This window comes from Quercus robur, chromosome 12 (genome assembly GCF_932294415.1).
Source record: "Quercus robur chromosome 12, dhQueRobu3.1, whole genome shotgun sequence".
Classification (NCBI taxonomy): Eukaryota; Viridiplantae; Streptophyta; class Magnoliopsida; order Fagales; family Fagaceae; genus Quercus; species Quercus robur.
This window is the reverse complement of record NC_065545.1, coordinates 18,155,619-18,170,620: the sequence shown is the minus strand read 5'-3', so window position 1 is coordinate 18,170,620 and position 15,002 is coordinate 18,155,619. Positions and strand designations below refer to the sequence as shown.

General features: G+C 35.4%; 1 protein-coding gene and 1 non-coding gene across 3 annotated transcripts; one reads left to right on the top strand and one right to left on the bottom strand.

Moving 5' to 3' along the window:
- The first annotated feature begins 7,217 nt into the window (after window positions 1-7,217).
- LOC126710677 (small nucleolar RNA U3) lies at window positions 7,218-7,444 on the top strand. Its single transcript, XR_007649726.1, has one exon. It is a non-coding gene; the product is annotated as a small nucleolar RNA U3 (small nucleolar RNA).
- A 1,434-nt stretch (window positions 7,445-8,878) lies between these two features.
- Window positions 8,879-13,346, bottom strand: LOC126708963 (zinc finger protein CONSTANS-LIKE 13). Of its 2 annotated transcripts, none has more exons than XM_050408999.1 (4): window positions 12,493-13,346; window positions 11,618-11,830; window positions 9,649-9,965; window positions 8,879-9,221 (listed from the first exon to the last, which is right to left on the bottom strand). In XM_050408999.1, exons 1-4 carry the CDS (start codon window positions 13,054-13,056, stop codon window positions 9,116-9,118), a joined length of 1,200 nt encoding a protein of 399 aa, XP_050264956.1. In that variant the 5' UTR covers window positions 13,057-13,346; the 3' UTR covers window positions 8,879-9,115. The 2 variants fall into 2 exon arrangements, with proteins under 2 accessions (XP_050264956.1, XP_050264957.1); XM_050409000.1 differs by having other exon boundaries at window positions 9,679-9,965; window positions 12,493-13,324.
- Window positions 13,347-15,002: the final 1,656 nt, after the last annotated feature.

The following is a 15,002-nucleotide window of genomic DNA, read 5'->3' as shown; positions in this document are numbered from 1 at the left end:
GAGTAAGTTTGAAAACCCAATTTACTAAAGGAAACGTCTTAAATACCATTTGAAAAATAAGAATATGACTTTGAAATCGCTTGGTTTTAAACAAACTTAAAGAACAAGAACCTTTTTAGAAAACTTACTTTGAAACTCAATTATTTTCGGAAAACAATTTAGTTTAGAAATCATCTTTTAAATGAAATTTGGACATTCAACACATTATTTAAAATTCGAAATTTCTCTTTAAGACATTGTCTAAAAGTCGAAGTTTCTCTTTCAATGATGTAAAAATAATGCTTTTGATAAACTTTAGAAAATGTAAGTTTTAAAAACATAACTTTTGAAAACCTTTAACTTCTAAGAACCTAAAGAATAAAATATGTGCATATTATGCATAATTACTTACTGCACTTGAATCACTCTGAAAGTTCAGCTGAAACACCCTCCAAATAGTCTCAAAATACTCTTAAATAGTACCTATAATCAATCATGGAAATATACTTAGCATCTTCTACAAAATATAAAGCTTATAGAACTATACAAATAGACTCACTAGGATTATACTTTGCTAAACTAATAACACTTTTAACACTAAATTAAAGTTTCTCTAACCAATAATATTCCCTTATATTAATCGAAACTCATATTGCCATGAGGAAGGCAGTAGCCAAAAATATCATTGACCTAGGATTTAATATAAAACCCCAATGAAAATGTAAGAGCCATATAGCTGAATAGATATTTGTAATCCATGGCTTGTTCACACAGTGGGCAACCTAGAATTTTATTAAATAACTCTAATGAACAAGTGAAGGCCATCTCCATGAATAAAATTTTGATCCATGAACACACGGTGGCCCAAAACTAGAATTAAAGATATAAATATAAATATATATATATATATATATATATATATATGAGATGGGTTCAAGTTACACCTTTTTTAAGCCATTGGATTTAAGGAGATCCAACGGTCAGAAAAAGACCCTCATTAATGTTAATTTTCTAATTGATCTTATTTATTATCCATTATTCAATACATTCCATACTTATTTTTGAACCCAAAAAAGGTTATAAGTATGACTCTTTCTCTCTCCACTGCATCTCTCTCTCTCTTTCTTGTTGCACGTTTCTCTCTCTATTTCCTCCACCGCTCTTCCACCTCTAAGGCCAGGTTGCCGGTAGCAACAACAAAAAAAAGTCACAGCCACTGGAGTTTGTTGAATAACACAACCATTGCTTTTAGCGAAGTCTTAAAACAAAAGGCCACAGCTGCTGGACTGTGTTCATCATTAGCGAAGTCTTAAAACAATAATCAAATGCAGCTTGTTCACAAACCAGCGAAGCGAGATTTTAATATCTATTAAAATAATATTTGGATTTCAAGATTATGCACTTTTTTGCTTTCATTTAACAAAAAAACAAGAGGAACGCAAAACTTTCACCATCTCGTAAAACAAAAAACTGAGCTGGAGATGGGGATAATTCGTAAGTCTTCCACAAAATTTGGAGATTGATTAGCAAATTTTTCTTTCCACAAAATTTGGGGCAAGAAAGCGGTATACTTTAATTCAATCAAATTGAAGCACAAAAGGGTTCTTTATTTATATTATATCAATAAGTCCAAACACTAAACCTAAGAAATGTGTTGGATAACGAGGATTCAAATTTGATCAGATCTGGATACAAGTTAAATTGAATAAAATTCAAGAATTAGATTAGGTTAGAATAAATTGCAAAACTTATGATGCTTAGTTGTTCTAGAAACGTGGAGATTGAGCACTGGGTGTGTTTTTTTTTTTTTTTTTTTTTTTGCTGCCGATGACTTGGCAATGGAAGTGAAGACTGAAGAGCCGTGGAGGAGATAGAGAGAGAAACATGCAAAGAGAAAGAGAGAGAGACGTGCAGTGGAGAGAGAAAGAGTCATACTTATAAACTTTTTTGGGTTCAGAAATAAGTATGGAATGTATTGAATAATGGATAATAAATGAGATCAATTAGAAAATTAGCATTAATGAGGGTCTTTTTCTGACCGTTGGATCTCCTTAAATCCAATGGCTTAAAAAAGGTGTAACTCTTTAAAGTTACACCAAGTGTAACTTGAACCCATCTCTCTCTCTCTCTCTCTCTCTCTATATATATATATATATATATATATATTATATCCCAACGAAACAACGTTAAAGACATCTTTTTTCTTTTTTTTTTTCCCCAAATTGCAACTATCTCTAAAGATTCAGCAACTTTTGGATTAACTTTATTGAGGTCTTTAAAGCCATCCTCTAATATATATAAATATATAACCCAAGAAAAACAATAAAGCTACCTAATATATATAACCCCAAACGTTAAAGCCATATTCATAATTAAGATTTGAAATTCCATGATTAAAATTCTAACTCCTTAATTCTTTGTTTCTAACGGTGAGAAATCATACCTTGAACAATTGGTTGCTTCTTCAATTAACTCCAAGGAAAAATACACCTCCTAGCCTCTTTAGTGATGAAACCCTTCTTATGAAAACCCTAATTTATCTTTTCCTCCACCTTATATTTTAACACATCAGAGATGTGGGTTTGGTGGGATAGTGGGTTGGAGTTTAAAATCCACTTGAGCTTATCTCTTTAGTCTCCAAGAAGTCCATAAAACATCTTCACCTTTTATTTATTTATTATTTTAATTGCCGCACCAAATTGTATGCACTAAAACTTTAATTTTCTCACCTATTTATAGCATCACAAAATTGTTTACTCCCATCTTAACGTGCACACACATATAGTACCTCAACTTTATATTAAAAATGACAAGGTACGGTGATAATCATAAAAACAAAATTGGGGTATTACAAGGAGAGCATTAGCGGTAGTGCTTCTGAAGAAGAAATTAGGGCTGTTGTTTGGTCTCTTAAACCCTTCAAGGCACCAGGTCCGGATGGCCTTCATGTGGGTTTTTTTTTTTTTTTTTTTTTTTTTTTACAGAAATTTTGGCCCACGGTGGGAAGTTCAGTGATTGAAGAGGTGAAGAAGATTTTTGAGGATAGGAAAGTTCCTAAAGCTTTGAATAGAACCCTCATTGCTTTGATTCCAAAAACTCAGGGCCCTGAGACTTTGGGGAATTATAGACCCATAAGTTTGTGCAACATGATGTATAAGATGGTTACAAAAATTATTGTGGCAAGATTGCCGCCTTTCTTGGATAAGCTTATCTCTCCTTTGCAAACGGCTTTTGTGCCAGGGAGGAAAGGCATTGACAATATGATTATTGCTCAGGAGATTATTCACTCTTTAGGGAAGAAAAGAGGAAAGACAGGGTATATGGCTTTAAAAATTGATTTGGAGAAGGCCTATGATAAACTAGAATGGAATTTCATCAAAGACATGCTTATTAGGGCAAATCTTCCAATTGATATTATAGATGTCATCATGAGTTGTGTGTTAACAGTTTCTACATCTATATTATTCAATGGAGAAGCCCTTGACCAGATTCTCCCTTCTAGAGGCATAAGGTAGGGAGATCTTTTATCGCCTTATCTATTCGTCCTTTGCATGGACTATCTTGGGCAACTTATTGAAGAGAAGTGTAGTGAGAATCTTTGGCAACCAGTGAAGGCTTCTTAGAGCGGCCTGGCTTTTTCTCATCTGTTCTTTGCAGATGACCTGATTTTATTTGCAAAAGCTGATAGTGTGAATTGCTCAGCAATTAGAGGTGTGTTGGACACATTCTGCAGCTTCTCGGGGCAAACTGTGAGTGAAACCAAGTTGCGGGTCTATTTTTCCCCAAATGTGGACAGGGATACTAGGGAATCCCTTTGTGATATATTGGGGTTTGCTTCTACGCCTTTTCTTGGAAGATATCTTGGTTTTCCGCTAAAACATCCTGGTTCTTCCTCCTAGGACTATAATTTTATTTTGGATAGAGTGAAACAAAAGTTGGAAGGGTGGAAGGCGAATCTCTTATCCTTGGATGGGCATATAGTACTTAAAAAAGCTTCCTTGGCAGCCATACCTTCTTATATTATGTAATGCTCTTATTTGCCAAGGAGGGTTTTGAACTGACTAGATAGAGTTAATAGAAACTTCCTGTGGGGTCAACAGATACAGCCAAGAAAATTCATTAGGTTCGCTGGGAAAAGGTGATTAAACCTAAGGATGAAGGCGGGCTTGGATTACAATCAGCCAAAGGTAGGAATTTAGCTCTCCTCTCCAAGCTAAATTGGAGGTTTCATACAAAGGGAGAGGCACCGTGGGTTAGGCTTCTGAAAATGAAATATTGTAGCCAAAGGAGAAGGGTAGCTGCCAAAGTCGATAAACTCCCTTGTTCCCCAATTTGGGCTGCAATGAAAAAAGGGATGGATACTTTCAATAAGGGTAGTAGGTGTGGAACGACCCAAGGAAAAGCGCTAACCACATCTGCGCTATACCTCAAAAGGACTAGTCGCAATTGAAGCTCCTTGCAGTTGTTAATAAAGCCCATTTCAACCCAGTAAATACCCGATGTGGGACTCATCACACACCCACACATATCACACAATCAATCAAATTGGGGCATCACAATCTCCCCCACTTAAATTCCTAACGTCCTTGTTAGGGCCCACTTTGTGGGGTAGTGTCTCCGAGCCCACACAGGGTTACCGGGCCGGCTCTAATACCATATGTAACGACCCAAGGAAAAGCGCTAGCCACATCTGCGCTATACCTCAAAAGTACTAGTCACAATTAAGGTTCCTTGTAGTTGTTAATAAAACCTAGATCTACTCAATAAATACTCGATGTGGGACTCACACACCCATACACATCACATAATCAATGAAATTGGGGCATCACATTTGATTGATTATAGCGCAGATCTGGCTAGCGCTTTTCCTTGGGTCGTTACATATGGTATCAGAGCCGGCCTGGTAACTTCGTGTGGGCTTAGAGACACTACCCACAAAGTGGGTCCTAACGAGGATGTTAGGGATTTAAGTGTGGGAGATTGTGATGCCCCAATTTGATTGATTATGTGATGTGTGTGGGTGTGTGATGAGTCCCACATCAGGTATTTATTGGGTAGATCTGAGCTTTATTAACAACTACAAGGAACCTTAATTGTGACTAGTCCTTTTGAAGTATAGCGCAGATGTAACTAGTGCTTTTCCTTGGGTTGTTACAAGGTGGCTGGTGGGTAGTGATTGCAAATTGAATATTTGGCATAGCAATTGGAAAAATGGGGGGCCCTTCAACATTTGATTCAAGGGCCTATTACTCAAGAAGCTAGTCTTTTGGAAGTAAGGGATTTGATGCTGGAAACGGGCTGGATTGGGAGAAATTGCCCTTTGAGCTACCTGTTGATATTAAGAGAATGATTCTTGCAATTCCTACAACAATCTTAGGTGGTGGAAATGATAAATTGGCTTGGGCTAGGACTCCCCACGACTCTTTTGATATGAAAAGTGCTTATAGGCTTGCAATGGGGTTTATGGAGTTTGATACCTTTGCAGCTAAGTGGATTTGGAAGGCAGACCTACTGCCAAAAATTAAAACCTTTCTATGGATGTGTGCACACAACGACATTGGTGTCAAATGTTGTTTAGAAAAGAGAGGTGTGGTCCATGACAATGTTTGCCCTATCTGTTGTAATGGTTCTGAAACCATTTTACATGCCCTTAGAGATTGCAATCATTTGAAGCAAGTGTAGAGTCAGTTGGGGGTCTCACCCTCCAACCATGAATTTTGGCATTCCAACTTGCTAGAGTGGCTGTCAACTACCAATGCTAGATCCAATGGCAAGTGTCTTAATATTACCCCTCCATGGAAGGTTGTTTTTTCCTTCGCTTTATGGAGCATTTGAAAGAGTAGGAACAAGTTTGTTTTTAACAGGAGGAGCAGAAATCCGAATCTGGCAGTAGAGATTATTAATCAAGCAGTGGAATTTTATCACTGTGTGACAGCCCCTAGAGTGTAGAACCGTAGAGTGTTAAAAAGGATCCCCTGGGAGAGGCCTTTGCAAGGATGGAAGAAGCTAAACATGGATGGTTAAGCCTTGGGAGAGCACTGGTCAGCTGGCTGTGGTGGGGTGATCAGAGATGAAGGTGGTCATTGGGTAGCAGGCTTTAGCAAGCAAATTGGGTACACCAGTTGTTTTGCAGCGGAGCTGTGGGGGCTTAGAGAAGGCCTTCTGTTGTGCTACAACCTTAATATTCAGCTTCTTGAAATTGAAGTGGATGCCAAATCTGTTGTAGATGTGTTAGGAAACTTGTCTTATGTTAATAACATCATCTCTCCCATTTTGGATGACTGCAGGCAATTGATAACTCGGTTTCAGCAAGTCCGGATTATGCATTGTTTCAAGCAAGTGAATTGGTGTGCTGATGGTTTAGCTAGGATGAGCTTTAGGATGAATGATGATTTTAAGCTTTATGATAGTTCGCCTATGGACATTCTTGATGTTTTTTAGGGTGACCTAATTGGGATGTACCTTAACGGGATATATCCTGAACCTTGTGTTTTTCCTTAGTTGTTTTTAATGATATCGTCTTTCACCCAAAAAGAAAAAAAAAAGGGTAACTTTTGTTTAATTTAAAATTGTGAATATAAAAAAGCTAGAGATAAATTGTTTTCGATGAAAAAAACGTTAGTATATTACTACATAAATAATCATGTCTTGCCATTTAAATTGTCTATAAATATCAATACAAATGAAAATCAATTGAATTTAACCAAACTCTTGGTAATAGAAGAAAAATTAAAGAAGTGCATATAACTCTAGAAAATGGCCTCTCAAAAAAAAAAAAAAAATCTCCAGAGAGTGGCGTGGGTTTGGGGATCCCCTAATTTTTATAGCTACAAATTATTTTCCATGTAAAATTAATGTAAGCCTAAAGTAATCTACATAGGAAGCCATTGCAATTTGCATCTATTGATTTTTATTCATCCCTAAAAATAAAAATAAATAAAAATCTACACAGGAAGCCCATATACTTGGTTTAAATAGTTGAATTACTTTCAAGTTGGAGTAATGCTCTCCTATTGGTTTTTTTTTTTTTTTTAATGGAAGAGAAGAACTAAGAAGTAATGCTCTCCTCTATCAATCATTGCGCAGCCAGGTCATGATGATATTTAGAACTTAGAACCTGGATGGCTCACAGGGACAAAGTATTCGTTTGGCTTTGGCAGACGAAACAGAAGAGTCCCACGTTGAAAAGACATGACATAAGATAGTGCTTTATATTATTTAGCGTAGCATGGGAGTTTACGACTTTACTTGAACAAGATCTGTTCTTTAGGATTGTACGTCTGTTTCCTTGATCACAAAGGAGACGGGAACGCAAACCTTGTGGATGAATCGTGGCTGTGTGATCAGAGCGTGATTAATGGTTAGATGAGTTCGTGGAGTCCCATCCATTGAGCCGTAGAGGATCATTCTCAGCTGGTTCAGCCATTTGAGATGGTTGGGATGGCACACGGCTGTCTGACAGGTCTAAATATCTTTTTGCCATTTTTTCTTAGACGTGGCTATCATTTATTGGCTGGGGCCCTTTTAAGAATAACTCCAAACTTAATTGCAATTAAAATGCTCTTGTATTTTTTTTTTTTTTTTCATTTTTTGAGTATATTAAATATTTATTATTTTCAAAGTGTTTTTGTTTGATTGCAATTAGAGTTTCTTGTAGTTTTCAAGTATTAAAAATTTGTTTTTGAAACGTGGATCTTAAATTTCAATCCTCAAGTCCAAATGCCAATTGTCTAAAGGTGAAAAAATTGTGGTAATTGGTGACTTTAGACTTTAGCATGGGCACCAATGGACCAAGTCAATTTAAATAATTAATATTAAAAAGATAATTTTCTGCAAATTTTGTCCAAAACTTTGATATAATAATCCATATTAAATCAGAATGGAACAACATTCACACAATCCTGTATCAAAAAAAGAGCAGTTGGTTTTGTTCATAGTGCCATCATGTCATGTATTTGAAAAATGATCCTCCCAAGTTTGTATTAAGTGCATTATAGGCAAGCTTAATTAGAAGGTAATGGTGGGTTCCAGTTAACTAACTGATAAAATCTCTAATAGTTGAATAAGAGATCTAGGGTTCAATCCCCGTCTACACAAAAAACTAATTGATGTCTTAATCTGATGATAGCTTCTATCATTAGGAGTGAACGCCTTAGTTAAAATTCTCTATAAAAATAAAATAAAATTAGAAGGTAATGATAGAACCAGTGTTTATACCACGAAAAAGGATTTTATCACCACACCCTCGAAAACCATCTTCTCGTATCAAAAATATGGTTGGAATAACGTTTGAGTCTTTGGCCATTCACACTTATGCCTATTACCTAGCAAAATAATCTAGTAAGGTTTGGTAATTCTCAATCTGCAATAGTTTTGTGGTTTGTTTTTTTTTTTTTTTTTTTTTTTTTGAGAAGCAGTTTTGTGGTTTGTAAGTGGTATATCTGGACCAGACCTTAGATTATATGTGTTAAGGTCATGACCATCATCGGACTTTACGCACTGTGAGAATCTTCCATTACTCATATGAGTTCTATTTGAGTCCCATACCAAATGTTCTGGTAACTACACTCATCTGAAGTGCATGTTCCTACTATCAATGGTGCAGATGAAAACCATATCTAGCATGATGGTCTCAAAGTTGCCTGTGCTGGATGTAAAACTAAAACGGAAACTTTCATTAAGAAAAATGGCAACAAAGGCTGAATCTTCCTTGTACTTGGAATAAAAGAAGCACAAGTTCCCAATGCAATGATTTGGTATGCAAAGTGAGTGTTGGTTACAAGGGAGAGGCTTATAAAATTTGGACAAGCATTTAGTCGTAACTCTTTTCCAACTAAGGCACATTTCAGCACATAATCAGTTACTATCATATAGGATATAGCTACTTTATACAGAATCCGACCAAAGGTAACTTTTGTTTAAGTGAAAATTGTGAACATTAAAAAGCTAATGATTTTTCTAGATTTTACATTTAGCTTAAGTGAAAATTGTGAAATCCAAAAATACTTTCCAAGCTTTAGCTTCAAAAGCTATTACATACACAAATAGTAATTCGCTTCACCTGATGAAAGATAAACTTGTTTTACTAATAATTAATACAATGGCAGTAAACAAAACGAGATTAGCAATTCTGATGTTACAACTGCCTGCCTGTAGTATCCATCTTAGCAAAGCGTCCCTTGATTCTTATCCTGCTCTCTGCCCGAACCTTCCGTGATTCATACCTAATGTGCTTTTCATACCTGTTGTTTCCACATAATGATCATCATTATACTAGGTCCAAATGTGATTACAAGATGAAAAATGTGAGCCACATATAAATAAATAAGAAAGAATTTAGCAGGGTAACTTTAGAAACAAGAAGACATCCATTGTGTGACTTACCCCGGAGAAAAAAAAATTCATTTTCGTTCCTACTTATTCAGTAACCTCGACTTTTAACATTGACGAGAGCATGATAACATTCCAATTTCAATATTTCAGCTCATTCCATTTCAAAGCTAACATAAATCAAAGCAAACTCCAAAACCTTACAATTGTAACTTTGAGAAAAATATGTACCATGTTTTGGAAACATTTTAAGTTCCTGAAATTTTTAAGAGGCTCAAAATGAAACACTTCAGTGATCGATAGACTTCGAAAAAAATTCAAATATTTGAGAAGTCATACATTTGTGGGCAAAGGGTGGGGCTATGATACCTCCTTGTTTTCTTCTTCTCTTTGTATCGTGATAATGCAGAGTCCCTCTCCTGGCTATTCAGCTCATGTGAAGCAATCCTTTGAAAAGCTGATGAGGTTTCAGATTTAATAGGGTATCGTGAATGTCCTTCACTACCATCATTGGCATGAGTGACACTGCAACTAATATCTGAATGCTTGTCAGTAACCACATGACTTTCTTCAAGATAGCTTCTTGTTGATGAATTAGGAAGAAAAAAATGATTTGCAGCCTCACTACCACCAGTACAGCACTGAAATGCACTTGCCTGCACAATAAGGAAAACATTTAAACTTTCCACTTTTATTTTTTTGAAAGAATACATCATATTCATAAACAAGATAGTGAAATTGGAAGAATTCAAAGATCTAACAAGTTCTCTAATGGCTGAACAAACTCAAGCCGCAACAAACATTAAAGAAATGAAACTATAAGTTATAACACAAAACAGATAGGGTGCATTGGTATAGAATCTAACAATGATCTGTAGTTTATCTGAATAAATAACATGCTACGTTGGTATTTTATGTCTCCAAATTCATTTAACATAGAAAATTTTAGGTCTGAGAAAGTGAGATGTCCATTTGGAGATCTGATTTTTCACAAGAAAAGCAGTAGAGTTAATGAATCAGATTGACATACATGGACTATTACTCCATCATATCTTACATCTTACAAGACACAGGTATCAAATGCTGTTACTTCATTTCGCAATGACATGATTGTAGGATATGTCACTACTTGGCAAGGTGATTCAGTAATGAAATTAACAAGTAATGTACAGTAAAATTTAAACTAGTATGTAAGATTATCCACTTGGGAAAATGCTAGTTTGACTCAGAAAGGACCACGGCAAGAACTAATTCAGAAGTAAAGATCTAATTCTTACTGTAAGAGATATATCAGCGTATTAGCATAGGCCCAAGCTTAATTCTACTTTGTGTGCAAGCCAAGTCTCTTATGTTATAGTTCATTGTAACATAGGTTTTATACTGCACTCTTATATAATAAAAATGTGGGTTTCCTCCGTGGATGTAGCTCATAAGGCTGAACCATGTAACCCTTGTGTTCTCGAGTTCCTATTTATGCTTCCCTCTTCCGCATCTATTCAAGCATATTCAACATAAAATATATTATAGCTAATATTTAACATGGTATTAGAGCCACCTTCCTGTCGCCATGGTTCTTTGGCTTCCCACTACTACTTTGGCTCTCCGGTAAAGTTATGCCACCGTTAGAAGTCGCATCAATATTGCATGACCATTGCCTTCCTCAAACTACCGTCACAAAGCCAAACTTCATTTAAGGGATTTTCTCAACCTTATCAAATCTCAAGCTTCCATCTTGAATTTGAGAAGGGGTTTTAGAGATATATTAGCCTATTAGCATAGGTCTAAACCTAATTTTGCTTTGTGTGTAAGCCAAGTCTCCTACTTGTACTAGAAGTCTATTAATCTAGGATTTAATCTACTATATGTATACCTATTTTATGGTTCATTGTAACACAGGTTTTGTACTACACTCTTATATAATAAAGATGTAGCCTTTAAGGGTTTCCTTTGTGGACATAGATAGTAAGGTTGAACCACGTAACACTCGTGTTCTTGTGTTTCTATTTTATGCTTCCCTCTTCTGCATCTATTCAAGCATATTCAACTTGGAATATATCGACTTCAAAAAAAAAAAAACCTTTGGAATATATCATAGCTAATATTTAACGCTTACAATTCCTACACCTTAAATTGGTGATCAAGAAGTAAAGAATAAAAACAATAACGCTATACATATCAAATGAGAAGATATAATGACAAGGAGTTCCATGTTAGACAAATGTACAAAAGAAAGCTTGAATATGGAAAATAGCAAGGTGGCAAGCATCAGAAAACAGTTTGCAGAATACCAACAGAGTAAGAAGTTTACCTCAAATCTAGGGAAAACAAATGGCTCTGCATTATCTGCAAAACCTGTAACCATATCTTCTTGTTGTACATTTTGTTCAGACAGCAGTGGTTGGAAACCAGTGAGGGGTTCAGCATCCACATTTTCACAATTCAAGTTGGGTTCCAACTTTACCAATTCACGAAGCTGATTGATTATTTCGTCCTTGTATAGCCCACAAGCAGCATTACGATTCTGATTCAACAACATAACCCAGAACCAAGTCAAAACTGCAGTAGTCTAACAGAAAATTTTATAGAAATATTTAACATTCCATATAATCACATATCCAGAAAAACCTCAACCAAAATCAAATAAACCCCAGCAAAAGAACCTGAAATTCAATGTCAAAACAAAATCAGAAATCATAAGATTCAATTACTGTAAGAATAAACAATACATTCCTAAGCCAAAAGGAAAAGAGTTCATTAAAAAATATATATATATATATATATATATATATCATATCATACAAATTTTTAATTCACAAGAACCCCATAAGCAAAAACCTACACTTAGTCTAACACAATAATAAAATGGATGATACTTAGTAAGAACCATAAATGACTAATTAACGTAATACTTGTGGATTAATAGCTCAAACTTAATACAACACCAGACTTACTAGTTCATTTCTGGTGGTTCATATCACTTTTCCTCTGTTTTCTCAGCACTCAGAAATCAAATAAAACAACAACAATATCAAGATTTAGTCCCAAAATTTTCGGGGTCAACCACGGATCCCCAACATACTAGTTAGAGTTGACTAAATGTATTCTTTTACGACAACCAAATAAAACAACTTAATTTATTTACAAAATAAAAAATAAAGCAGAAGAACAAGTTAGATAATTGACCTTGGGCAGAGGAGGAACTTCCATAGCCTGAAAATCATGCTCCGAACTCGTCGAACTAATCAAATCATCAAGACTAACAGCACAAGGAGTATCCCAAACCAAAAAATCCGAAAGCCCATCAAAACCATCATCACCACCAGTGCTCTCATCCTTCAAAAACAGAGCTTTATGACCCGTCTCTTCAAACCCAACAATACCCAACAATTCATGCACAGAAGGACACCCAGTGAACCCCTCGAGTGGCCTCCTATTGTGCACTTGTGAAAGTGAGAGGCTGTGGCGTTCCCAGTCACAGTTCTGGCACAGAACAGAGCACTCTGTAGAGCAGAAAATGGAAGCAGGGGAGGAGTCACAGGAATCACAGAGACGTGAGCGAGTGTGCTTGGAGAAGAGCTGGTTGGTAGAGTGGACTTCACGGTCACAGAGGAAGCAGAGCTTGGCTGAGTCTGCTCGGCAGTAGAGAAGAGCTGTGGTTTCTGAGCAATAGTCACAGAGTCGCTTTTGAATTTGAGGGCTCATGATGTTTTGGTCTTGCTGTTTTATTTGAGCTCGAGAGTCAGTCATTTCTTGCTCTATGTTTCAAGGGTTTTGGGTATTAGAGCTCTGTGTACTTTTTTGCTTTCTCTGTTCCTTCAAATCAACAAGAAGATGAAGAAAAGTCCATTATTTCATGCTTTTCTTTCTTTTCTTCTTTTCCTTTTTTTTTTTTTTTTTTTTTTTTTCCGAAGGGTTTAGAGGTTTGCCTATTTATTGCTTTAAAGAAGGAGAAGAAGAAGGTGGGTAGTTTGAATGTTGTAGCTTTGAAACAGCGCTAAGTAGGACAACATCATAAATAGTATGACTATACGCGAGAGAGATAGAGAGAGACTTGTTGTCTTGTTGAGCAAGAAGCCAAGAAGTATCTTGATTCTTGAGCACGTAGTTGAGATCTTTTATTAATTATTTCACTTTTGATTGGCCACTTTTTCTCATCATAATTTTGCCATAATTCTTACTTGAAGGTAGAATAATTGTAGCAAAAGTAGCCATAATTATTACTATTTTTTCTTTGGCTGAGATTTGAAAGCTGAAGGAGTTTCCAATCTCAACTTTTTTGTCAATCAAAAGGGTTTATTATTTACTTGCTTTCTTAGCTAAGAAGGTGGACGAAGTCGTTGAAGTACAAACTTCCAAGGCTTATTTTGGCCCGCTCTCATTGTCAAACCACTCCCTCCTAAAAGAAAATTTATCTTATTATATAAGCTAAGTTCCCAAACTACTAGTTTGAGAAATTTGGAGGTGGTAATTTATTGTGAAAAGTAGCCATCTGATTTGGCGATTGAAGTAAACATGAAGTACCCACCAAAGTTATTTACGCATACCACCAAGACAATAGGATTATGGGAGTAATTCAATCAGCTTATGGGCCACTAGTACAAGAGAAGCACAAGATTTAGGTACAAGATTTAAATACTATTTTTTAGGTTTTCTTTTTAAAATTTTGGTATGTAGATTTTTTTCTCATGGGGTGAAAGTGTATTTTTTAGTAAAGTAAACACATTACTGAATTTTAAGAGGGGAATTTAAAGAGCAGCACCTAAGCTGTACCTAAGCTTTGCTCATAAGAGAAAGTGTTTATTTGGAAACAGTTTATTTAGTTGAAACTGAAAAACTTTTTGTTAAAAATACTATAAATAAAAATAAAAGTTAGCTGAAATTGTACAATGAGACCCGTGAATAGTGTCAAAAAGTGCAGTGAGATCAATAAATAGTAGCAAAAATAAACTGAATAGTAAAATAAGCTGGAAAAAATAATCAATGCCAAACACACACAAAGTATGTTATTACCGACATTGTTTAAGAACTTTGTGGCTCAATGATATTTCTCTGTTCTTTACATGAGTAGAATATGGATTTGAATTCCTCCTCATTTGTTGCCAAAATTAAAAGAAGTCAACAGTTGACAAAGTAGGATTTTCACCATAAAGATAAACTAACAAGGATATTTAACATAAATTTTCACAAATCAAAATAATATCCTCAAAAATTCATGTGACTTTCAGCAGTTATATGAATTCAAAAGATCAACCAGCACTTCAAAAGTTCTTTCCACAATATGACATTACAAAATAATTCACCTAAAAGTATAATTAAGCTTTTCTCATAACTGAACCCGTTGTCCAGCCTTCAGCCAAACGACTTGTGCAAAAGAGTTATCCCAAGAATAAATGAATGCAAAAAGTTTAGTTATGAATTATGATGGCAAATTATTGGGGATCTTCCTCTCTTGCCAAACAGTGAAGTTGCTGCATGGCCTTCGGAATCCTTATTGTTTAATTTAATCTATAATTTTGGCAAGTTGCCTTTTATATATAATTTTGCATGTGGTGCAAATTAAAAAGAAGAGTGAAATGCTATTGGGAGATTAGACCATTGATGCAAATATTAAAAACTGAACTGCCTATTGCAAAGCAGCATCCATTGATGCTAGTATGTCAAAGATTAATGCCTCTTCATTATTAACATTAGAT

Coding starts and splice junctions, on each gene's coding strand:
- LOC126708963 (XM_050408999.1), bottom strand. CDS start 13,056: ATGACTGACTCTCGAGCTCAAATAAAACAGCAAGACCAAAACATCATG. Junction 9,966..11,617: donor TTGTTTTCCCTAGATTTGAG/GTAAACTTCTTA, acceptor CTTATTGTGCAG/GCAAGTGCATTTCAGTGCTG. Junction 9,222..9,648: donor CCCACCCTTTGCCCACAAAT/GTATGACTTCTC, acceptor TGGAAACAACAG/GTATGAAAAGCACATTAGGT.